Genomic DNA, 24,700 nt, shown 5'->3' on the forward strand with positions numbered 1-24,700 from the left:
ATTATCTTTTCATGGCCATATTCTGGAAAATGTTCATAATGTTTAATTTGGAATTTTCAAATAAGTCCTGCTAAAAGAAGCAAGAAAAAATTGGAAATAAAATGAGTAAATATATATGAAGCATTTTGCACAGTACCTGACACATCATAATAGTCAAAAAATAGTAGCTTTTATTATGCTTAAGACTAAAGAGGATTTTATGCTTCACAGATTCAGTTTCAGTAGGATTTGGAGAACACTGGGAAAGAAAGTAGTACTTTTGTCCCAACACTTTATTGACAACTTTTCAAAGGTACTATCTGAAAGCAGTTAATCCAGGTCCTTTAAAATTAGTGGGTTTTACCCATACCTTCAGCACAAATACCGGATTTCTTGAAGTGTGTGGTGGTGGTGGTTTTTGCAAGTTTTGGAGAGTTGGGAGGTTTGGGGTAATTTTTAGATATTATATACCACACTGATTTAAAAAGCCAAAATAAAGGAACACATTATTCTTTGCCACTGTAATCGATGCAGCATCTTTGGTAGGATGTGGTCATGAAGATTTCCAGCCACTGTATCTTTCTCCTGTCTTCCTGTTCCCCACACCCATGTAAAGATTAAAAAGAACCTTTGAGAACTATGGATAATTTCAGCCTTGGGGGAATGTTTTTGTATTATGTTAAAAACTGGTTGTCACAGGCTACAAATACTAGTTTACAATTCATGAAAGATTTATTTAACTGTAATATTTTATTGGTTAGGACTCTCTATTGAAAGTAACTAAACCCAGCTTAGACAGGCTCAAGCAATAAAAGAGATCATGTTGACTCACATAGTTCTAGGTTGAGGCACAGCTTGTCCGTGGGTTTAAGCAACATGACCAGCATCTGATTTCTTTGTGTGTATCTCTCAGCTCTCTTCCTCAGGGTTGGCTTAATTCTCCCACCTCAATATGTCTTCTGAGTGTAGAGCAAAGAAGCAGCAAAACTATGTTATATTTGAGAGTTGCTTAGAGCTTAAAAGTTCTCAGAGGAAAAAGTTTAAACTATGTGAGGTGATTTTTATTTAAACTTATTGGGGTAACCATTTCACAGTATATACACATATCATTTTGTTTTATACCTTAAATTGTTATTAAACTGTAAATTATATCTCAATTATAAATTAATGTCAGAATAAAAACAAGAAATGAATGACTACTCCTCCTCCTTTCTCCTTCTGTGACCTTTTGTACCTAGCCAAGGGTTTTTGTTCTCTGAAAATAAAAACCTCCATGGGATCCTCTTTTAGCTTAGGGCTCTGGTCATTTACCAAATGAGGTACCCCTAAGCCAGCTCCTTCTTTGTAGTCAGATCTCAAACTGTAGATCAGAACTGTATTTCTTTGTGATAAGCCTTTCTTTCCACCTGAGTTCAGTTCAGTTGCTCAGTCGTGTCCAACTCTTTGCAACCCCGTGAATCACAGCATGCCAGGCCTCCCTGTCCGTCACCAAGTCCCGGAGTTCACTCACACTAATGCCCATCGAGTCGGTAATACCATCCAGCCATCTCGTCCTCTGTCGTCCCCTTCTCCTCCTGCCCTCAATCCCTCCCAGCATCAAAGTCTTTTCCAATGAGTCAGCTCTTTGCATGAGGTGGCCAAAGTATTGGAGTTTCAGCTTCAGCATCAGGCCTTCCCATGAACACCCAGGACTGATCTCCTTTAGAATGGACTGGTTGGATCTCCTTGCAGTCCAAGGGACTCTCAAGAGTCTTCTCCAATACCACAGTTCAAAAGCATCAATTCCTCGGCACTCAGCTTTCTTTACAGTCCAACTCTCACATCCATATATGACTACTGGAAAACCATAGCCTTGACTAGGTGGACCTTTATTGGCAAAGTCGTATCTCTGCTTTTCAATATACTATCTAGGTTGGTCATAGCTTTCCTTCCAAGGAGTAAGCGTCTTTTAATTTCATGGCTGCAATCACCATCTGCAGTGATTTTGGAGGCCCTCAAAATAAAGTCTGTCACTGTTTCCGCTGTTTCCCCATCTATTTCCCATGAAGTGATGGGACCAGATGCCATGATTTTTGTTTTCTGAATGTTGAGCTTTAAGCCAACTTTTTCTCCTCTTTCACTTTCATCAAGAGGCTTTTTTTAGTTCCTCTTCACTTTCTGCCATAAGGGTGGTGTCATCTGCATATCTGAGGTTATTGATGTTTCTCCCGGCAATCTCGAGTCTAGCTTGTGCTTCTTCTAGCCCAGTGTTTCTCATGATGTACTCTGCATATAAGTTAAATAAGCAGGGTGACAATATACAGCCCTGACGTACTCCTTTTCCTGTTTGGAACCAGTCTGCTGATCCATGTCCAGCTCTAACTGTTGCTTCCTGACCTGCGTACAGATTTCTCAAGAGGAAGGTCAGGTAGTCTGGTATTCCCATCTTTTTCAGAATTTTCCACAATTTATTGTGATCCACACAGTCAAAGGCTTTGGCATAGTCAATAAAGCAGAAATAGATGTTTTTCTGGAACTGTCTTGCTTTTTCCATGATCCAGCGGATGTTCGCAATTTGATCTCTGGTTCCTCTGCCTTTTCTAAAACCGGCTATCTGGAAGTTCACGGTTCATGTATTGCTGAAAGCTGGCTTGGAGAATTTTGAGCATTCCTTTACTAGCATGTGAGATGAGTGCAGTTGTGCGGTAGTTTGAGCATTCTTTTGCATTGCCTTTCTTTGGGGTTGGAATGAAAACTGACCTTTTCCAGTCCTGTGGCCACTGCTGAGTTTTCCAAATTTGCTGGCATATTGAGTGCAGCACTTTCACAGCATCATCTTTCAGGATTTGAAATAGCTCAACTGGAATGCCATCACCTCCACTGGCTTTGTTCATAGTGATGCTTTCTAAGGCCCACTTGACTTCACATTCCAAGATGTCTGGCTCTGGGTGAATGATCACACCATCATGATTATCTTGGTCATGAAGATCTTTTTTGTACAGTTCTTCTGTGTATTCTTGCCACCTCTTCTTAATATCTTCTGCTTCTGTTAGGTCCATACCATTTCTGTCCTTTATCGAGCCCATCTTTGCATGAAATGTTCCCTTGGTATCTCTAATTTTCTTGAAGAGATCTCTAGTCTTTCCCATTGTGTTGTTTTCCTCTGTTTCTTTGCACTGATTGCTGAGGAAGGCTTTCTTATCTCTTCTTGCTCTTCTTTGGAACTCTGCATTCAGATGCTTATATCTTTCCTTTTCTCCTTTGCTTTTTGCTTCTCTTCTTTTCACAGCTATTTATAAGGCCTCCTCATACAGCCGTTTTGCTTTTTTGCATTTCTTTTCCATGGGGATGGTCTTTATCCCTGTCTCCTGTACAGTGTCATGAACCTCCATCCATAGTTCATCAGACACTCTATCAGATCTACTCCCTTAAATCTATTTCTCACTTCCACTGTATAATCATAAGGGATTTGATTTAGGTCATACCTGAATGGTCTAGTGGTTTCCCCTAGTATCTTCCATTTTTGTCTGAATTTGACAATAAGGAGTTCATGATCTGAGCCACAGTCAGCTCCTGGTCTTGTTTTTGCTGACTATAAAGTTTCTCCATCTTTAGCTGCAAAGAATATAATAAATCTGATTTCGGTGTTGGCCACCTGGTGATGTCCATGTGTCGAGTCTTCTTTTGTGTTGTCGGAAAAGAGTGTTTGTTATGACCAGTTTGTTCTCTTGGCAAAACTCTATTAGCCTTTGCCGTGCTTCCTTCTGTACTCCAAGGCCAAATTTGCCTGTTAGTCCGGGTGTTTCTTGACTTCCTACTTTGCATTCCAGTCCCCTATAATGAAAAGGACATCTTTTTTGGGTGTTAGTTCTAAAAGGTCGTTTAGGTCTTCATAGAACCGTTCAACTTCAGCTTTTTTCCACCTAGGACAAACAAAATAAGGAGTGATTACTCTTAAGATAGCAAGAGCACAGACCATTGTTCCATATTTCTTATTCCCAAAACACTATGCTGTAGGTCATTAAGACCTTAAATCTTCTACTTAGATAAGTTCCTGAAAAGGTGGCTTGATTTGAATATATTGTAAGCCATTATATGTTATCCCAGAAGGGTCTTCATAGATATATACTATATTGCTGAATTATCGGTTATAAGTTGAATCCTGACTTTAAAGTAGCTTTTAATTTTATTTGTGCCTGTAATTTTGTCCTTTCATTATATCTGAGCCTTAATTTTTGTAGCTAAATTAGTGACATTCAGTGGTGGCTATTTGATGGCAAACCAATTGTAACCATGTAGAGTTGTTATTTTAGATGAAAGAAAGATTTTCTTTTTATGTTTTTGAAAGCAACATATTACCTTTTTAAAGCAATGTAATACAATGTGGTGTTGGTTTTTTTTCCAAAATTAATTATGTTGATTTTATTTTTGCATAAGCTTCTTAATGGATACCCAGTAGCTCTGTTAACAGAATTTTTTTTTTTAATTTTTTATTTTTTTTAAATTTTAAAATCTTTAATTCTTACATGCGTTCCCAAACATGAACCCCCCTCCCACCTCCCTCCCCACAAATCTCTCTGGGTCATCCCCACGCACCAGCCCCAAGCATACAAATTCAATGCAATCCCTGTCAAGCTACCAGCCACATTTTTCACAGAACTAGAACAAATAATTTCAAGATTCGTATGGAAATACAAAAAACCTCGAATAGCCAAAGCAATCTTGAGAAAGAAGAATGGAACTGGAGGAATCAACTTGCCTGACTTCAGGCTTTACTACAAAGCCACAGTCATCAAGACAGTATGGTACTGGCACAAAGACAGACATATAGATCAATGGAACAAAATAGAAAGCCCAGAGATAAATCCACACACATATGGACACCTTATCTTTGACAAAGGAAGCAAGAATATACAATGGAGTAAAGACAATCTCTTTAACAAGTGGTGCTGGGAAAACTGGTCAACCACTTGTAAAAGAATGAAACTAGATCACTTTCTAACACCGTACACAAAAATAAACTCAAAATGGATTAAAGATCTAAATGTAAGATCAGAAACTATAAAACTCCTAGAGGAGAACATAGGCAAAACACTGTCAGACATAAATCACAGCAGGATCCTCTATGATCCACCTCCCAGAATTCTGGAAATAAAAGCAAAAATAAACAAATGGGATCTAATTAAAATTAAAAGCTTCTGTACAACAAAGGAAAATATAAGCAAGGTGAAAAGACAGCCTTCTGAATGGGAGAAAATAATAGCAAATGAAACAACTGACAAACAACTAATCTCAAAAATATACAAGCAACTTCTGCAGCTCAATTCCAGAAAAATAAACGACCCAATCAAAAAATGGGCCAAAGAACTAAATAGACATTTCTCCAAAGAAGACATACGGATGGCTAACAAACACATGAAAAGATGCTCAACATCACTCATTATTAGGAAATGCAACTCAAAACAGAATTTTTAAAGGAGGAAATTGTGCTCTTTCAAAAATCCTTAATTAACTAAAATAAGGCTATTCCAGTGCATTTATTTAAAGTCCAGTCAGAGTTTATATTATGTAATCTGGTTTGTCCTGCTTTTTATCAACGTTAGAATCCTTATCAATTACTATGAATTCATTTGAAAGTACATAGTTTTAGAAGTTTTCCAGATTTATTGACAGCTTTAATATACAACTGATTCTTGAACAACAAAGGTTTGTATTGAACCAGCACACTTACATGCAGATTTTTTTCAGTGGTAAATGCTGAATATACTGCAAGATGCATGGTTGGGTGAATCGACAAATGCGGAGGAACCCCAGATACGAAGAGCCAGCTATAAGTTACAAATGGATTTTCAGCTACACAGAGGGTCAACTATATTATTCCACTGGTACATCATTAGCATAAGGGAAAAGCCAAAATAATATTTTAAAACTCAATATGATCACAAGTAATGGTAAAAACAAAAATTACAAAAACAAGTTGCTAGAATGTATAAAATCAAACTGTGTGATTTGATTTTATATTAAAACAAGCTGTGCCAGTTACTGGACAATTTTTATTTTAATGCAGTAGAAGATGAAGTTATGACACAAGTAGGAATATAAGATGTTTAATTCTTTATTATCCATATGGCAAAAAAGGAAGGTAACATCTATGGAAAATATAACTTTTTTTTATGAAATCTCCAAATACTTAAGGTGACCATAAAGGAAGTTAAACAACTTCCTAAAGTCTAACAGAAAGTAATGGAATCAAGATTTTTTCCAAGACATGACTCCACACATGTTCTTTCTCCTTGAGAGTTCCTTTTCAGACTTATCATCATGGACAATTATGAGAAATTATTATATTTCTGCAGGTAAAAGCTATTTGGCCTGATTTTTTATTGTTACAACTCATGATTGGAAAAAATGTAGAGATCAACACTTGTGAGCCTTTCACTTCAAGACCGAGGTCTGAGCATGTGCCAGGGTATCCCCCTTTAACCCTCTGATAATAGAAAAGAGATTTTTTAAAATAAATGAATCGACATCTGCTTTAAACCATAAGATGGGATTTATGAGGCAATAAATTATCCTTGAGAGACAGAAAACAGGTGAGATGAAGCTGAAGAAGAAGTCATTCCCAAACATAAGCAAGAGAGGACTGTTGCAAGTTACGAGTCGATCCAAGGCAGCTTGAAGCCCAGAAGTGGTCAGCACCCTGGAGCAACAAACAAGTGAAAAAACAAATTAAACCCAAAGGAGAAGACTGAGATGTAAAAATGAATACACAAGAAATTACTACGTGAATAAAAACAATTATTGAAATATAAAATCAACATGAATATTTAAAAATATAAGCTAAAACTATAGAAGTGCTAAATAATACTAAATAAGATTCAAGGAATGTGAACAAAACTCCTGGTACTCACCAAATCCAGAGTACCTCAGAAACAGTGGTAAAACTGGTGAAAGGAGACAGATGAAACAGATTCAAAATTCAGGCCCCAGCAGCATCCTGGGGAAATAGAGTAGTCTTAAGCCCGTGTGAGGGTATGAAACAGAAGTGGCAGCAGCCCCACAGTCACTAAAAAGACCAAACCTAACAGACCTTGACCTAATGTTATGAAAGCAAAAACAGACCATCTAAGCACCTGTCATTTTAAATTGTAATTATCTCACAGTTGAATAAGATTTTTTTTTTTTGCCTGAAAAAAATCTTAAAAGGAGACTTTTGAAATAAAAGATATTTAAAAGATGTATAAAAATATTACTGACTTCCTGACTAAAATCGCAAATGCCTGAATAATAGTAATGTTGCAGGCACACATTATGTAGAAGAGAGTTAATCACAAAATGGTACTCTTGAACTATGTTATAGCTGATGGATATTTGTAAGTCTAAATTTCATTTATTTTTCACAGTTACATATAATTTGGCAGCATCTAATTTCTGTGTGGTTAAAAAAAACAGTTCTCTGTGAGAAGTAATTGTTTGCCTGTAACATTAATACACTATCAGGCTAGACATTTCCTCTAATATTAACATTTCCTCTTATCTAATATATAGTATTTAATATATATATCAGATTTCTATATTTATACTTACTAAAATTCTTTATAATTTATGTAATTCTCTTGATAATAAAAGATTTTAAGAAGTCTTGTTAAGAAAACTGTTTCTAAATAATCCACTCTAGGGTATTGTGGGGAAAAGGGAAATACTTAACATCAAAGTAACATTTAAGTTTACTATCATTTAGAATTCAGACAGATAAGCATTCATTACTCTAGTGTATGTTTATACTCTGTCCCTTATATGCGATATACTGCTATTAAAAATGACCACTCAACTTCCTATTAAATAAGAGTTCTTTTAAACAGAGAGAAAAGGCACCCTAGCATGAGAGAATCACTAAGGAGTTTTTAAACATAATTACTTTTATTATTACAGAATCAAACTGACAATATACTTGTTATTATAAATTCATTTGTTGGTAGAGACAGCATACTAAGCTATATCTGAGAGAGAAAAGTCCAGAATAAACTTGGCTCTTTTGTTTTCTGTTATTTCTCTGCTTTACACTGTGTCACAGAATTTACCTCCTTAGGACGTCTCCTGTAACCTTTCAAGAGAAATATGTAACCACTGATGTTTGTGCAACTCTGATGCACAGCTGATTCAGACCACTCTATGTTCATTGTGTGGATAAATGAGTGAAAAACAGATTTACTCAATGGCCTTCCTTTTATAAACAGGAAGTTAAAATGATTAACATCTTATGTACAACTGCTGTAGAGAATAAAAAGTACTAAAACTGCTAATATTAGAAAAGCACCTTACCTGATAATGCTGAAAATTCTGCTTAATATGTTTTCTGTGCTGTACTTGAAAAAACTCAAGCAGCCGGTTGGTAATAAAATGTGAATATCCTTCTCAAATAGCAGCATTGTTAAAAGAGTTGTCTGTGGTACAGATTCTGCTGCTTGAATTGAGAATCAAGATAGAAGGGCTTAGAGGTCAACCCCTTTTCAGCTTAAGTAGATGTGTGGTAGGTAGAAACATTTTTTTACTCAAATTACTCACTATTCCACTCCTGGTAAAATCTAAAGAGTTTTGCATATTCTCAAAGCACACATATTATTGATTATTGCTTTAACCCCCAGAGTTCTTTCCCATGTAACATGGGCAAGTTTAGTTTCAAAAAATTTTAGGACTAGTGACCTGCAAAGAACTGAGCAATACCTTTTCTGAATTGCCTTATTTTAAGAAACTGCATGAGGAAAGAACTAGCAGGCTTGATATAGCTAGAATAGTACCCCCCAGAGACTGTAGAAACCAGTTGTTATACTGTTTTGATACACCTTACAAATCTCATCCACAACTATGTCCTTTGTAACCTTTTTTTTTTTTTTTAACCTATTTAGCTCTGACTGGAGTGCATTGTTAGATAGTTTCTGTTAGTGACATAAAGTGTGTGCTGTGATGTCACACACCTCCAAGTTTGGCTTTCAGTTCTCCTTAATAACTTTGTGGCTTTAAATAAATTCCTCATCGTCTCAGCCTGAATGTTCTCTTCTGAGACATGGGGCTAGTACTTACCACATAGAGTTGATGAGAAGGTAAATGAATTAGCTCCTAGTTAAAATAGTACTTATACCTAAGAAATGTCGTTTAAGTGCTTTACATATATTGATTCATTTAATCACAGTAATCCCAATGAAGTGGGTACGATTTTTAATCCCCCATTTTACAGATGGGGAAACTGAGGCACCAAGCATTGGGAAGCTTTCCCAGGATCGCACAGCTCATTAGGAGGAGAATGAGGATTCAAGCCCCACTACTTTGACACCAGAGCTATAACATAAGAACAAATCCAAGATCATTATACATGCAGCTGAAAATGAACTGTAGTCACCGTCTCCAAATGAGAAGTACAGTGAAACATAGACTGTGTCTCATTGCTCCGGGGGTGGAGAAGGGGCTTCATTTGTTAGGTTTTGTTATGTAAATAGGTTGGAGTGGCTACTTTTCTCTGTAAGAGTTAATCGAGGTTGTAAGAATCAGTTTTTTATATTTTTTTTCAAACTAAAAGGTTAAAATAGCAACACAGCCCACCACATAAATTAGAAGTCCTCGCAAGTATTGTTGTTCATACGTGCCATTTCCTGTTGCTTGTTTAGCACACTGTTTAGAGAGGCAGACAGGGTGCATGGTCCTGAAGTTAGCAAAGACAGATTTAATACCTGGTCCTATGACTTCCCCGGGTTTGATTCCTGGGTTGGGAAGATCCCCTGGATAAGGAAATGACAACCCACTCCAGTATTCTTGCCTGGAGAAGTCCATGGACAGTGCTGCAGTCCACAGGATTGTCTGAGTGGAACATGACTGAGCGACTACACCACCACCTGTGACTTCACAGCCAATAATAAAGCACAGTTAGCAGATAATTAAAGACTGTGACAAACACTCTGAAGAGAAGTGGAGTTCAACTGTAACAAAACTCCTGCTACAGAGATTTAAACAAGAAAGTGGCTTCCCCTTTTGTGGCTGAATAATATTTCACTATTTAACTCTTATTTTTAAGAGAGATTAACAGAATTTTTGATGGAGGACTTTGTGCAGAGGTCATGTAAGCCTTACCATTTTATTTACAGATTGTAAAGCAAATAAAACATCTGCAGAGAGGTTAAGGATTGCCTAAAGTCACACAGCTACTTCAGGGTAGAATTGGGATCCACACCACCTGCTTGATTTTTTTTTTTTTTTTTGAAGTGTAGCTGTACAATGTTGTATAAGTTACAGGTGTACAGTATATTTTTTTAATGAAGTATAGTTGATTTACAATATTGTTTCAAGTGTACAGAAAAATGATGAGATTATACATATATATGTGTATATCTGTTCTTTTAAAATTCTTTTCCATTATAGGTTATTATAAGATACTGAATATAAACCCTTGTTTATATATGGTAGTGTGCATCTGTTACAGCTTATCCCTCCCCTCCCCTTCCACTTTGGTAACCACAAATTTGTTTTCTGCGTCTGTGAATCTGTTTTTGTTTTATATATAAGTTCATTTGTACTGTTTTTCAGATTCCACATGTAAGTGATACCATATAATGGTTTGTCTTTGACTTGCTTTATTTAGGATAATCTCTAGGTCCATCCAGTGATTCACAATTTTTTAAGATTATATTCCATTTATAGTTATTATAAAATATTGGCTATATTCCCTGTGTTGTACAGTATATCCTTTCCAAAATTTGTGACAGCATGGAGGGGCCTTGAAGGCATTATGCTGAATGAAATAAGTCAGAGAAAAATACCATATGATCTTATTTACATGTGAAATCTAAAGCAGAACTCACATATACAGAGAACAAATGATGTTGATGGTTGCCAGAGGTGGGAGGGTTCAAAAGATACAAGCTTACAATTATCAGATAAATAAGTCCTGGGGATGTAACATAAAACATAGTAACTATAGTTAACAATACTGAATTATACATCTGAAAGTTATTAAGAGAGTAAATCTTACAAGTTCTCATCTTAAGGGAAAAACTCTGTAACTCTGTGTAGTGATAGATATTGACTCGTCTTATTGTGGTAGTCATTTTGCAGTATATCCATGTATCAGATCATCATATTGTGCACCTAGTGTCATGTTCTGTGTCAGTTATATCTCAAAGGAAAAGTGGCCTGCAGGTATGACAGTCCAGGGCTGAATGACTGGCTCCCCTTGTCCTTTCCCCTAGTCCTTACTGTCTCAGGACAACTAAGGATTCTCTCGTCCCTGGGGCTTTATGGAGAAAGAAAGCTGTCCACAGGAGAGGCCAGCTCTGTGCCAGAGGGCCGCCTGCAGCTTTAAGGGAGTCTGGGGATTCAGTTTCTTCTCTGTAGGGGAGGAAAGCACAGAAAAAAAAAGGGGGCTGTACTAGACTTTAGATAAGCCAAGCTACAGTGTCTGCCTTGAAGTGTGGTCGACAACATGCCCTTACATATAGGAGGAGAGAAGCCAAGCCAAGTCACTGTCTGGAAAATTCCAGAAGGGCTTCACAGAGAATAACAGTTGAATAAGAGTTAGTCGAGTGGTTAAAGGGAGAGGACAAAGAATTGCTTTGTTCCTTTACATTTTAAGAGTCCGGTGGGACATTTAATACCAGATATTCAGGCATTCGTTTTGTATTTGATTCTAACTCGCTTTCTTTCCAAAAGTGAGTTGAATATATCAAACCACGGTTGCTAAGTTTTTATTTAGTGGTTATAGATCCGTGATATTAATGTACTTTACGATTAGATTGAATTTTTGTTGCTGTCTCATTAGTTGTATTTGTATTTGAAGTAGCGTCAGACATGACTGAGCGACTTCACTTTCACTTTCATGCATTGGAGAAGGAAATGGCAACCCACTCCAGTGTTCTTGCCTGGAGAATCCCAGGGACGGGGGAGCCTGGTGGGCTGTCGTCTGTGGGGTCGCAGAGAGTCGGACACGACTAAAGCGACTTAGCGGTAGCAGCAGCAGCATAGTGGTTATATCCTGTCAGTTCAGTCAGTCAGTCGTGTCCAACTTTGTGCGACCCCATGGACTGCAGCACGCCAGGCCTCCCTGTCCATCACCAACTCCTGGAGTTCACTCAGACTCACGTCCATCGAGTCGGTGATGCCATCCAGCCATCTCATCCTCTGTCGTCCCCTTCTCCTCCTGCCCTCAATCCCTCCCAGCATGAGTCTTTTCCAATGAGTCAACTCTTCGCATGATGTGGCCAAAGTACTGGAGTTTCAGCTTTCGCATCACTCCTTCCAAAGAACACCCAGGGCTGATCTCCTTCAGAATGGACTGGTTGGATCTCCTTGCAGTCCAAGGGACTCTCAAGAGTCTTCTCCAATACCACAGTTCAAAAGCATAAATTCTTCAGCGCTCAGCTTTCTTCACAGTCCAACTCTCACATCCATATATGACCACTGAAAAACTATAGCCTTGACTAGATGGACCTTTGTTGGCAAAGTAATGTCTCTGCTTTTGAATATGCTATCTAGGTTGGTCATAACTTTTCTTCCCAGGAGTAAGTGTCTTTTAATTTCTTGGCTGCAGACACCATCTGCAGTGATTTTGGAGCCCCAAAAAATGAAAGTCTGACACTGTTTCCACTGTTTGCCCATCTATTTCCCATGAAGTGATGGGACCAGATGCCATGATCTTCGTTTTCTGAATGTTGAGCTTTAAGCAGACTTTTTTCACTCTCCTCTTTCACTTTCATTAAGAGGCTTTTTAGTTCTTCTTCACTTTCTGCCATAAGGGTGGTGTCATCTGCATATCTGAGGTTATTGATATTTCTCCTGGCAATCTTGATTCCAGCTTGTGCTTCTTCTAGCCCAGCGTTTCTCATGATGTACTCTGCATATAAGTTAAATAAGCAGGGTGACAATATACAGCCTATGCTTCCATGTCCTAGCTATTGTAAACAGTGCTGCGATGAACATTAGGGTACATGTGTCTCTTTAAATTCTGGTTTCCTCAGTGTGTATGCCCAGGAGTGGGATTGCTGGGTCATATGGCAGTTCTGTTTCCAGTATTTTAAGGAATGTCCACACTCTTCTCCATAGTGGCTGTACTAGTTTGCATTCCCACCAACAATGTAAGAGGGTTCCCTTTGCTCCACACCCTGTCCAGCATTTGTTTGTAGACTTTTTGATGGCAGCCATTCTGACTGGCATGAGATGGTACCTCACTGTGGTTTTGATTTGCATTTCTCTAATAATGTGATCTTGAGCATCTTTTCATGTGTTTTTGAGCCATCTGTATGTCTTCTTTGGAGAAATGTCTGTTTAGTTCTTTGGCCCATTTTTTGATTGGATCATTTTTCTGGTATTGAGCTGCATGAGCTGCTTGTATATTTTTGAGATAATTCTTTGCTTTCAGTTTTTCACCATTGAGGATAATGTTTACTGTGGGTTTATCATATATGGCCTTTATTATGTTGTGGTATTTTCCTTCTGTGCCTGCTTTCTCGAGAGTTTTTATCATAAATGGGTGTTGAATTTTGTCAAAGGCTTTCTCTGCATCTGTTGAGATAATCATATGGTTTTTATCTTTCAGTTTGTTAATGTGGTGTATCACATTGATTGATTTGCAGATATTGAATCCTTGCATCCCTGGGATAAAGCCCACTTGGTCGTGATGTATGATCTTTTTAATGTTGTTTGTTGGATTCTGTTTGCCAGACTTGTTGAGGATTTTTGCATCTATGTTCATCAGTGATATTGGCCTGTAGTTTTCTTTTTGTGTGTGGCATCTTTGTCTACCCAGAAGTAATTTAAGCATTGTTTTTAAATTTTATCTGTAAAAGTCTATCAGTATTCAGGACTAGATAGCTTTACTGGTGAGTTCTACCAAACATTTAAAGAAGAGTTAATATCAGTCCTTCTCAAACTCTTCCCAAAAACATCAGTACAGATGGGACCACTTCCGGTCTCATTTTACAAGGCCAGCATTTCCTCATCCAAAACCAGACAAGGATGCCACAAGAACATTGCAGGCCAGTATCCCTGATGAACATAGATTAAAAAAATCCTCAACGAAATGTCAGCAAACCAAACCCAGCAATACATTAAAAGGTTCATACTCCATGATCAGATTATTCCAGGGACACAAGGATGATTCAGAATCTGCAAATCAATCATTGTGATATAATGCAATAACAAGGAAGGATAAAAATCATATGATTATTTCAGTAGATGCAGAAAAAGCATTAACATAATTTAACATTCATTCATAATGAAAACTCAATAAATCGGATGGAGAGGGAATATACCACAGCATAACAAAGGCTGTATTATGACCACAACCTGTATGTCATACTCAACTGCGAAAAACAAAGCTTTTCCTCTAAGATAATGAACGAGATGAGGATGCCCACTCACACCGCTTATTTAACATAGTACTGGAAGTCCCTAGCCAGAGTGGTTAGAGAAGAAAAGAAATAAAAGGTATCCAGTTTGAAAGAGAAGAAGTAAAATGTTCTCTATTTGCCAATGACACAACATATATTACAGAAAACCGTAAAGACTCCACTAAAATAGCTGTTAGAACTATTCACCTAATTCAGTTAAGTATCAGGATACAAAACCAGTATCCAAAAATCTGTTGTGTTTCTGTATACTAATTACAAATTATAAGAGAATTTAAGTTCCACTTAAAATAATTGCATCAAAAATAATGAAATACCTAGGAGTAAATTTAACCAAGAAGGCAAAAGACTCATTCGTATGCTGAAAACTACATGGATGAAATATATTGAGAAGACACAAATAAATGGAAAGATACTTTGTGCTCATGCATTGGCAGAATCAGTATTGTTAAAATGTCCATAATGCCCAAAGAAGCTTTAATGCCATTTCTATCAGAATTCCAATGGCAATTTTTATAGATTAAACAGTGCTAAAATTTGTATGGAACCACAGGAGATCCTGAATACTCAAAGCAATCTTGAGAAAAAAGAACAAGGCTAGCGGTGCCACACTTCCTGATTTCAAACTATATCACAAATATGTAGGAAGCAAAATTGCTCCCCAGGTGGCCCAGTGGTAATAAATCTCCCTGCTGGTACAGGAGACACAGGAGATGTGAGCTCAGTCCCTGAGTTGCAAAGAGTAGGAAATGGCAACCCACTCCAGTGTTCTTGCCTGGGAAATTTCATGGACAGAGGAGCCTGGTAGGCTATGTCCGTGGGGTCACAAAGAGTGGGACATGAGTGAGCATACATGCACAAGAATCAGAACAGTGCAGTATTGACATAAAACGAGGTACACAGATCAGCGGGACAGAAAATAGAGAACCCAAAAATAAGCCCACATATATATATATATATATACACACACACACACATATATGAAATTAAAAGACGCTTGCTCCTTGGAAGAAAAGTTGTGACCAACCTAGACAGCATATTCAAAAGCAGGGACATTACTTTGCCAACAAAGGTCCATCTAGTCAAAGCTGTGGTTTTTCCAGTAGTCATGTGTGGATGTGAGAGCTGGACTATAAAGAAAGCTGAGCGCCAAAGAACTGATACTTTTGAATGTGGTGTTGGAGAAGATTTTTGAGAGTCCTTTGGACTGCACAGAGGTCCAACCAGTCCATCCTAAAGGAAATCAGTTCTGAATATTCATTGGAAGGACTGATGTTGAAGCTGAAACTCCAGTACTTTGGCCACCTGATGCAAAGAACCAACTCATTGGAAAAGACCCTGATGAAAAAGATTGAAGGTGGGAGGAGAAGGGGATGACAGAGGATGAGATGGTTGGATGGCATCACCCACTCAATGGACATGAGTTTGAGTAAACTCTGGGAGTTGGTGATGGACAGGGAAGCCTGGTGTGCTGCAGTCCATGGGGTCACAAAGAGTCGGACACGACTGAACAACTGAACTGATATACACACACGGTCAATGAATTTACCGTTAAGCAGCTAAGAATATACAGTTGGCAAAGGACAGTGTAGTCAATTAATGATATTGAAAAGTGGGCAGTTATATGCAAAAGAATGAAACTGGACCACTATCTTACACCACACACAAAAATTGACTCAAAATGGATTAAAGACTTTAAAATAAGACCTGAAACCATGGAACTTCGAGGGAAAAAAACATGGTTGATAAGCTCCTTGCCATTCATTTTGGTGGTAAGTTTTTGAATCTGGCACCCAAAACAAAAGAAACCATCAACAAGATGAAAGGGCAACCTATAGAATGGGAGAGAATTATTTGCAAATCATATATATGATAAGGGTTTAATATCCAAAACAAAATATTCACATAACCGGAAAAAAAAGTTTAAAAAATCTTGTTTTAAAATGGATAGAGGATCTGAATAGACATTTTTTACAAAAGATACTCAGATGGCCAGCAGGTACATTAAAAGGTTCCTTAGTAATCATCAGGGAAATATAAATCAAAACCACAATGAACTGTCACCTCATACCTATTAGAATGGCTGTTATTACGGATATAAGAAACAGTAAGTGTTGGCAGGGATGTGGAAAAAAGGGAACCCTTGTGCACTACTGGCCAGAGAAGGCACTGGCACCCCACTCCAGTACTCTTGCCTGGAAAATCCCATGGGCGGAGGAGCCTGGTGGGCCACAGTCCATGGGGTTGCGAAGAGTCGGACACGACTGAGCAACTTCACTTTCACTTTTCACTTTCATACATTGGAGAAGGAAATGGCACCCCACTCCAGTGTTCTTGCCTGGAGAATCCCAGGGACGGGGGAGCCTGGTGGGCTGCCATCTATGGGGTCGCACAGAGTCGGACACGACTGAAGCGACTCAGCAGCCGTAGCAGCAGCACACTATTGGCAGGGTGTAAGTTGGTGCAGCCTCTGTAGAAAACAGTATGGAGGGGCCTCAGAAATTAAAAATAGGACTGCCATATGATCCAGCAGTTCTACTTCTGGGTGTTTATCTGAGGGAAACAGAAATCCTAACCCAAAAAGATATCTGTACTTTGTGTTCACTGCAGCATTATTTACTGTGACCAAGACTTGAAAATAACCTGTGTGAATAAAGAAAATGTGATATATGTGTGTGTGTATGTATGTGTATATATATATATACACACACTGCAATGGAATATTATTCAGCTATTTAAAAAAAGAAAATCCTGCCATTTGCAACAACAGAGAGGCCTTGAGGGCATTGTGTTAAGTGAGATATATTGGAGAAAGACAAATACTGTATTATCTCATTCATATGACTCTCAAAACTCATTTGGGTGTTAGGAATGGGTGAAGGTAGACAAAGTATCTTACAAAGCAGAGATACTGTCAGAATTGATGGAACAAGAAACACAGGTTTAAATAAATACATCACAAATTTACAGAGAAACAAAACTGCTGTTTTTAAGTATAAGAAATTGGGAGGATCTGGGGTAGAAGGTGGTAGTGTGTTAGAGCCACATCTGTGTAGTGGGGAATCAGAAGGTAATATCTAAAGTTAATAACTAGTGGCATGAGTGTATTAGTTACAGCCATGAAACGATCCTTAGAACTAATAACAATTGATTGAAAATGGTTTCCTCAAGGAAGGGATGAGGCCAGATGTTTCTTAAGTTCTCCAATCAGCTACCAAAAATCATTTTCTTTTAATATCTTTTTCCATGTTGACAGAACTGCTTTATCACTTTTAGAAGAACTGGTTTGAGTTAATTAAATTTATTCCTAACATTTATTTTTGATGCTGTCATAAATGGAATTGTTTTCTTGATTTTTAAATTTTGGATATTAAGCCTTTTAATAATACGAAATGTCCCTCTTTGTCTCTGGTAATACGTCTTTATCTTAAAGCTTCTTTTGTGTGGTGTAAGTCGCTCTTTCTCTTATGGTTACTCATTTATTTTTCAAAGCAGTACATGCACATACATATTTAGGACATGAGTAGATAGAAACACTAGAATGTTAATGTTAGTTGTATCTGGCTTATAGAATAATGAGTATTATGGGCGCTTTTTTGGTGTGTCTGAGTTCTGTGATTAGTTTGTGTTATAATTAGGAAAAAAGAGATGGCTTATATAAAATTTTAGATACTTTTATCAGCCAGATTTTGGGGGTTGCAAATAGCAGAATTTGACTCAAGTAGAAGATAATTGGCCTAATCATAGAATCAGTTGGCAAGTTGGAGTACTGGGCTGAGAAGAGGCCAGAACTGTGCCAGCTGTGAGACTTTAGATAGGAGACACTTCACTCCTTGCTGCCTTTTCTGGGTGACGCCACAGAAATAAGAGCTCTGACTTCTTGTTGCCTTTCTTTTGCTCTTTTCAGTCAAGATTCAAAATCCAGGAGTGAGTGTCCTGCTCTGATGGTTGGCAAGAAAAGTACCTGGCACCTTAAGTTATAGTTTGAGGAGTCCACACAGTGGTGACAAATGATTCCCTAGAATGAAATTAGGATGCTGTTATCAGAAGAAGGGACGTGAACTCTGGCAGCTGAAAAGCAACAGATGTTCACTGTGATATTTGACTTTTTGTTAATGCAGAATTACAGTTTACAATGCCAGTCATAAAAAGTTAACAATAAGAATAAGAAACATTGTTTTGTTAAAAATAGAACCACCATATGATCCACTTCTGGCCTTATAAGCCAGACAAAACTATAATTCTAAAGAAGATAGATGCACCCCTCTGTTCACAGCAGCACTATTTAGAGTAGCCAAGACATGGAAACAGCCGAAATGTCCACCAACAGATGAATAAAGATGTGGTGCATGTATATACAGTGGAATGCTCCTCAGTCATAAAAGGGAATGCAAGTATGCCATTTGCAGCAACATGGATGGGCCTAAAGATTATCATACTAAGTGAAGTAAATCAAAAAGAGAAAGACAAATACCGTATGATATCACTTATATGTGGGATCTAAAATATGACACAGATGAACCTGCCTATGGAGCAGAAACAGGGACACAGAATAGACGGGTGGCTGCAGAGGGATAGTGATGGGAAAGAGGCATGGATTCCGAGTTTGGGGTTAGCAGATGCAAACTGGTACGTATAGAATGGTGAACAATACGGTCCCACGTAAACCATAATGGAAAAGAATATGAAAAAAATGTATGTACATATAACTGAGTCACTTTACTGTACAACAGTAATTAACACAACAGTGTCTTTCAACTAGACTTAGGTAAAAAAACATTTTAAAGAATTTGTTTTGAATACAGCTGACCCAATTATTGTCACCAAACCTGGATGTGAGAGTTGGACTGTGAAAAAGGCTGAGCGCCGAAGAATTGATGCTTTTGAACTGTGGTGTTGGACAAGACTCTTGAGAGTCCCTTGGACTGCAAGGAGATCCAACCAGTCCATTCAGAAGATCATCAGCTCTGGGATTTCTTTGGAAGGAATGGTGCTAAAGCTGAAGCTCCAGTACTTTGGCCACCTCATGCGAAGAGTTGACTCATTGGAAAAGACTCTGATGCTGGGAGGGATTGTGGGCAGGAGGAGAAGGGGACGACAGAGGATGAGATGGCTGGATGGCATCACTGACTCGATGGACGTGAATCTGAGTGAACTCCGGGAGTTGGTGATGGACAGGGAGGCCTGGAGTGCTGCGATTCATGGGGTTACAAAGAGTCGGACACAACTGCGCGACTGAACTGAACTGAACCTCTGTTGGCATGCTCGCCACTGAAATTCTCACTTGCAGATTTCTCTGTCACTTGACTGTAAGTTCCGTGTGTCTCATAGTACAGTTAAAATCACTTAGAAAATGAGAAAGCAAACCTTTATATTCGTAATGGGAGGACTTTGTAATTTAACACATGCTAGAATTTCTGTCATCTCCTTCCTGGCTCACTTAATCAGCTTGTACTTACTCATCAAGAGCCAGCTCAAGCATTACCTCATCCAGAAAGACTCCTGCACCCTCCTTCCTCATCCCGTTCTGGTTTATGGGCCACTCACCACTGTGCATAGTGCTCTTTTTGCTCTCATCCCATTGTATCATATTTGTCCATTTGTTTGTCTCTCACACGAGCCAGACTGGCTGAGTGTATCTTGTTTTTCCTTTGATTCTCCAGCCCCTTAGGCCTGGGAAATCCCATCGAGAGAGGAGTCTGATTGGCTCCCATCCATGAGGTCACAAGAGTCGGACGCGACTTAGTGACTGAATCACCACCAGCCCCTTACACAGTGTCTATACCTCAGGCATTCAGTCAGTATTTGTTGAATGACTGAATGGGTTCCCCAGAGAAAGGAGGCAGGGCATTCCCTATGGAACCCAGCAATGTAAAGGTATGGAATGGTGAGACATTCTAGAGGATCAGCACATTGAACGATCAGTGGGAGCAGAGACTGGTGAATTTGACTGACATTGGTCTCTACAGGACCATGTACTCCCAAGTTTAGACAGTTGTATAGGCCTCAGGAAGAGAAGAGCCTTGGCAATGGTAGGAAGACAGGACACTAGAGGTTATGTGGTGAATACATCTTGGTTGGGCTGGAGCTCTCAGAGAGCCCTCAGACGGCAGAGTGTTGCTGTCACTGGGAGTTAGAGAGCTCAGACATGGTTTGGGAGCAAATCCACCTCCCGTGTACCAGGCACTTGTTTAAATACTGGGGACACAGTAGTGGATAATATGAATAAGATTTCTACTTACATTGAGTTTTTTTCTAATAAGGGAAGATGGATAAGAACAACAGACACCAACCAAAGCATACGTACACATTCTCAAAACCGAAGTGCTGTGTTGCAGGTAAAATGTCCAGAACAGCACTCTCCTCCAGAAGCACAAGGGAGCAAACTGGAGAGGATCTGTCTGGAGTATAACAGGGACCCTCCTTTCCTGGCTCACATTCCAGTGGAAGTATAATGACCAGTATCATACATGTTCTTTAGGAATTTGTCTAAAAGATTTATAAGTTCTAGATTTTAAAAATATGTGTGTAATATTTATGCACTCTCCAAAAAGTGTTGCAAAGAAGAAAGTGTTGTCACAGTAATGCTTTTTTTTAGCAAAAGTGTTCTCTCCCCACCCTCATATACTACACACTGGAATCTTCCTGTTTAAAACTTAATTGGTTGGGTATTATAAATAAAAACCAGTCATTGCCTATATTATTGGCAAGTTGTGTTTGTAGTTAGTATATTTCTAGTGCCTAAAAAATAATCTGATACTTTTACAGCTTAATCTGTGTCCTTGACAACTTGGGGCTTTTCCTTCAAGGGAACAGATTCCAGGAGCAAGAAGTTTTGTATGTGCCGAGTAATCTAGCCTTTCATTCTCTTCTCTTGGTTGTAGGCTTGTTTAATGATAAAGGTTCTTTCCTCTGTTTTCCAGGGTGCCGATAAGACTGTGAAAGGTCCCGATGGACTGACTGCCTTTGAAGCTACTGACAACCAGGCAATCAAAGCCCTTCTTCAGTGATGGACGGATGGGCTAACAGCTCTGGAAGAATGACTCTCCTGTGGCCTCACACTGCTGCCTGTCTGTCTGTTACTCTCTGTCTGCCAGCTTCTTCAGCTAAAATACTTCTAGAGGGGTGAGGGGAGAGAGAGATTCATAACAAATCAGACTACCAGGAACAAAAAAAACAATGAACAAAAAAAAAACAAGATCAGGCTTTTACTAGGATTCCTGATCAGGTCAGCCTCTTTTCCATTTCCAGTTTAAAAAAAAACAACTGATACCCATGGGAGAGCAAAGACAAAACATGCCGTTAATATTTGACCTTTTCAGCTCCCTAGCTATTTATTAGATTGTGTTGAGGGTCTGATTATACCAAGGCCAACTATACATTTGGTAGCCCTATCTGTGTGAGCAGTAGTGGCTGCTGTGACGAAACTTAGGGTGCTGAGACAAGCAATTAGCTCTAGCCTTCTGCCTTAAGATGCACTCTAGTGGGGATTTCCCGGCATAGTTAAGAGCGCTGCCTGTGGTTGGTGACCAAATCTCCCCTGGTGACTTCCAGCTTTACATGAGAGCTTGGTTAAGGCGAGGGGGCACATACTCCTCCGCTGCTGGACGGCTGGACTTTGGGTTTCCTCTCCCCCTTCACATGGATTTCATGTATCTTTAGGTAAAACTGACTAGTTATATTTATAAAATCTCAAATTTTGGAAGTCTGAAGGAGAAATCATTCCAGTCTGCATTTTTTTTCCCGTCCTCTAGATTCACACATAGATCATTGAAACACTTTTCCAACTCCTGCTGGTAGTAAAAGGGGATTTAAAAATAGAATCATAGCCATAAGCCTGTTAGATAAAGAGAGAACAGTTGTCTTAGTACCTATGGATTTTCTTCATTTGCTGTTTGAATAGATTGGCCTCAGTTCTGTTTGGAGAATCAAGGAACATTCTTTTGGAACGCCTCTGTCAGACCCACCTTGGATGCTGATTACTTACTACACCAAAGCTCTCACTGGGGTGAGATATACTCTTCGGACCAGTTTAACCCCATCTCTTAAAAATACGCATGTCACCAGGTTTCCCAGAGTTGTTGATAGGCTTGTGCTGAATGTATGCCAGCCCACCTGCCTAATATATTTTTCTTTTCTCTTTTATGCACTGCATAAAATGGGACACCTTCAAATTATATTCTGTATTAAAAATACAGTGCCCTAAAACGGTGTTCTGACCTGCAGAAAATAGTTAGGCACATTTTCTAATGTTTATTTCTTGAGCAGTACAGCTAATTAAAACATACATATACCCTTAAATTTGCTGTCCTGCATATAAAGTAAGATTCATTTGACTTGCCATCCATATATGCTTGCTAAAAATACTAGCATTTTTCCTTAGCCATGTCATGCAATAATTGAATGTACCTCAAATTTTTAAAAGTGGGGGGAGGGTGGGTTAGGGACTTATATTCAGATTGTGGTTAATAAAGAATTAATGACAATTTTTTAAGGCCATGTAGCATCCTAACAACAGGGTTAAACTAGTACCAAGAACAGTCAGCCTGGCCAATAACAAATCTTACCAGTTGCTGATTGGTTGGTTGATGTGTGGGTTTGTTTGTGTGTATTTTTCCCCGGTGAACCCTTTTTTTATCCTGTGGCTTTTTCACTTAAAACTAGCCTAACCCTGGAATTTTCCTGCGTCCAAGAAAACAATCACAGAATACTGGTTTAAATACTTTGATACCTGTGGCTAATTCTGCTGTCTTGATGCAGGCTATTAGAGTTGGATTAGAAGTCAGTAATTAGTGCTTTATGACATCACTGAACTGAAACACAGTGATCCTCGCTGAAGATGGAGGGCACTCTATCAGGTGTTCTGATATCTTTGTTTTCGCTTCTTGGCATACTGCTGTTTAAAAGGCTCGACTTCTACTCTCTGCACAGTTTTCACCTTTACTTTCCGAGTGTTTTCTGTAGTGGGCTACTGTAGAGAGTGTGCTGTTCTACCATTCCTAAACCTGGTCTGCTTCCTCCAGTCACCTGGTCCAGAGACCATGTGATTCTTTGTACAGTTTATCCTGGTGTTCCTTGTAATGCAGTAGAGGCTACTTTGCCTTCCCTCTTCTTTCTCAACCATTTTGTAAACCCCGTAATTATGAAGCGGTTGCTTGAGAAAATAACAGATAAACATAGAATAGACTGACCAAGATGGTTTAGAGTTTCTTTTTTTTTTTTTAACTAGGTTATTTATAATGTATTTCTGAACCACTTGGCAGAGAAATTTACAACACTTAATGTTCATATTTTGAATAAAGAAAGCTAAAACCTTGTCTGCTTTTTTGGTACTACATGCATTAGTAAAAGGTTAAGTAAGTTTTGTTCTCCACTGCAGTAATATTTAACATCTCAGAAAAAAATCTTGCATGTTCTGTAGTTTTGTATTAAGTCAGTCTTTTCATATGCACTATTTCAAGTGAAAACAGGTGGTTTACCTGTCTACATTAGTATCCTAACAGATTCCCCCTTGCAGCTTCAGACTGGCGTCCGCAGACTTACAGGTCAGCTAACGGCTCCGGAATCGACCCAGTAGTTCTCTGCACAACTCACCTTCTAAACCCAGTGGGGCCTGAAGGAGAAGTAGGTGGATGCCATGGGTGGAAGCTGCCAGCAAGCAGGCCCTTCATTCATTGATTTCCTTCCCCCAAATAATGGATTTCAAATCTATATGTACCTATTTGATTTTTTTCCCCTAAAACTTCAACTAAGCTGCTGTTTTCTTCCATGCAATATTGTATACTCGATTGTGTATAGAAGAAGCTGGTGAGAGTGCCCTCCTACATAAGCAATTGCAGTGTTTGCATGCAAAATTTTAAAAAATTTAAATTGTCCTGATTCTATTTTGTAAATGGAGAAACAATCATATCTTTCTAAGCAGTAATGGAGGAAGACTAGTGCTTTGTGCATTTTGATATATTTGAGTTCATTTTTTCCACAGTGTAATACATTTGACACAGTTGGGTTTCTCATATTATCCTAGTTCATGTACATCAGAATGCTAAATAATACTGTGTTTAAGTTTTGTGTTGCAAGAACAAATGGAATAAACTTGAATTGTGCTACAGCCAACGTGTCAGGGTTTTTCATTTTTCTCTTCCCTTGGTTACTTTGGGTTATTATCACCTTCCTCCTCTAGTCTTCTTTATAACTGTATTGGTACTTTGCCTTAAACTTTAACTAATCTGAATTTCCCCCCTTTATTCCACTTCTAGAAAGAAAATAAGACTAGGAAAGATTTAACTGAAATAAACTGTACTACTCATCTCATTGAGAGGTTCTGCTCATCTGTCAGTTTCCCAGTACACACT

The 24,700-nt window shown here is 38.6% G+C and overlaps 2 protein-coding genes across 2 annotated transcripts in view; both read left to right on the forward strand.

Annotated features, from left to right (window-relative positions):
* MTPN (myotrophin) overlaps positions 1 to 24,456 on the forward strand; it is a 77,323-nt gene extending 52,867 nt beyond the window's left edge. The window contains exon 4 of the mRNA XM_005679507.3: positions 21,272 to 24,456. Coding sequence (XP_005679564.1) covers positions 21,272 to 21,358 — 87 coding nt within the window. The 3' untranslated portion in view covers positions 21,359 to 24,456. The remainder of the gene's footprint in view (positions 1 to 21,271) is intronic.
* On the forward strand, positions 22,321 to 24,456 carry LUZP6 (leucine zipper protein 6). Its single transcript, XM_005679598.1, has 2 exons — positions 22,321 to 22,356; positions 23,770 to 24,456. The coding sequence occupies exons 1-2, from the start codon at positions 22,321 to 22,323 to the stop codon at positions 23,923 to 23,925; spliced, it is 192 nt and encodes a 63-aa protein (XP_005679655.1). The 3' UTR covers positions 23,926 to 24,456.

This window comes from Capra hircus, chromosome 4 (genome assembly GCF_001704415.2).
Source record: "Capra hircus breed San Clemente chromosome 4, ASM170441v1, whole genome shotgun sequence".
Taxonomy (NCBI): Eukaryota; Metazoa; Chordata; class Mammalia; order Artiodactyla; family Bovidae; genus Capra; species Capra hircus.

Bases quoted from the DNA above. Each gene is read 5' to 3' on its own strand.
- LUZP6 (XM_005679598.1), top strand. From the start codon at position 22,321: ATGCTGATTACTTACTACACCAAAGCTCTCACTGGG. The intron at 22,357-23,769 runs GTGAGATATACT...CATGTTCTGTAG, and splicing joins ACACCAAAGCTCTCACTGGG to TTTTGTATTAAGTCAGTCTT.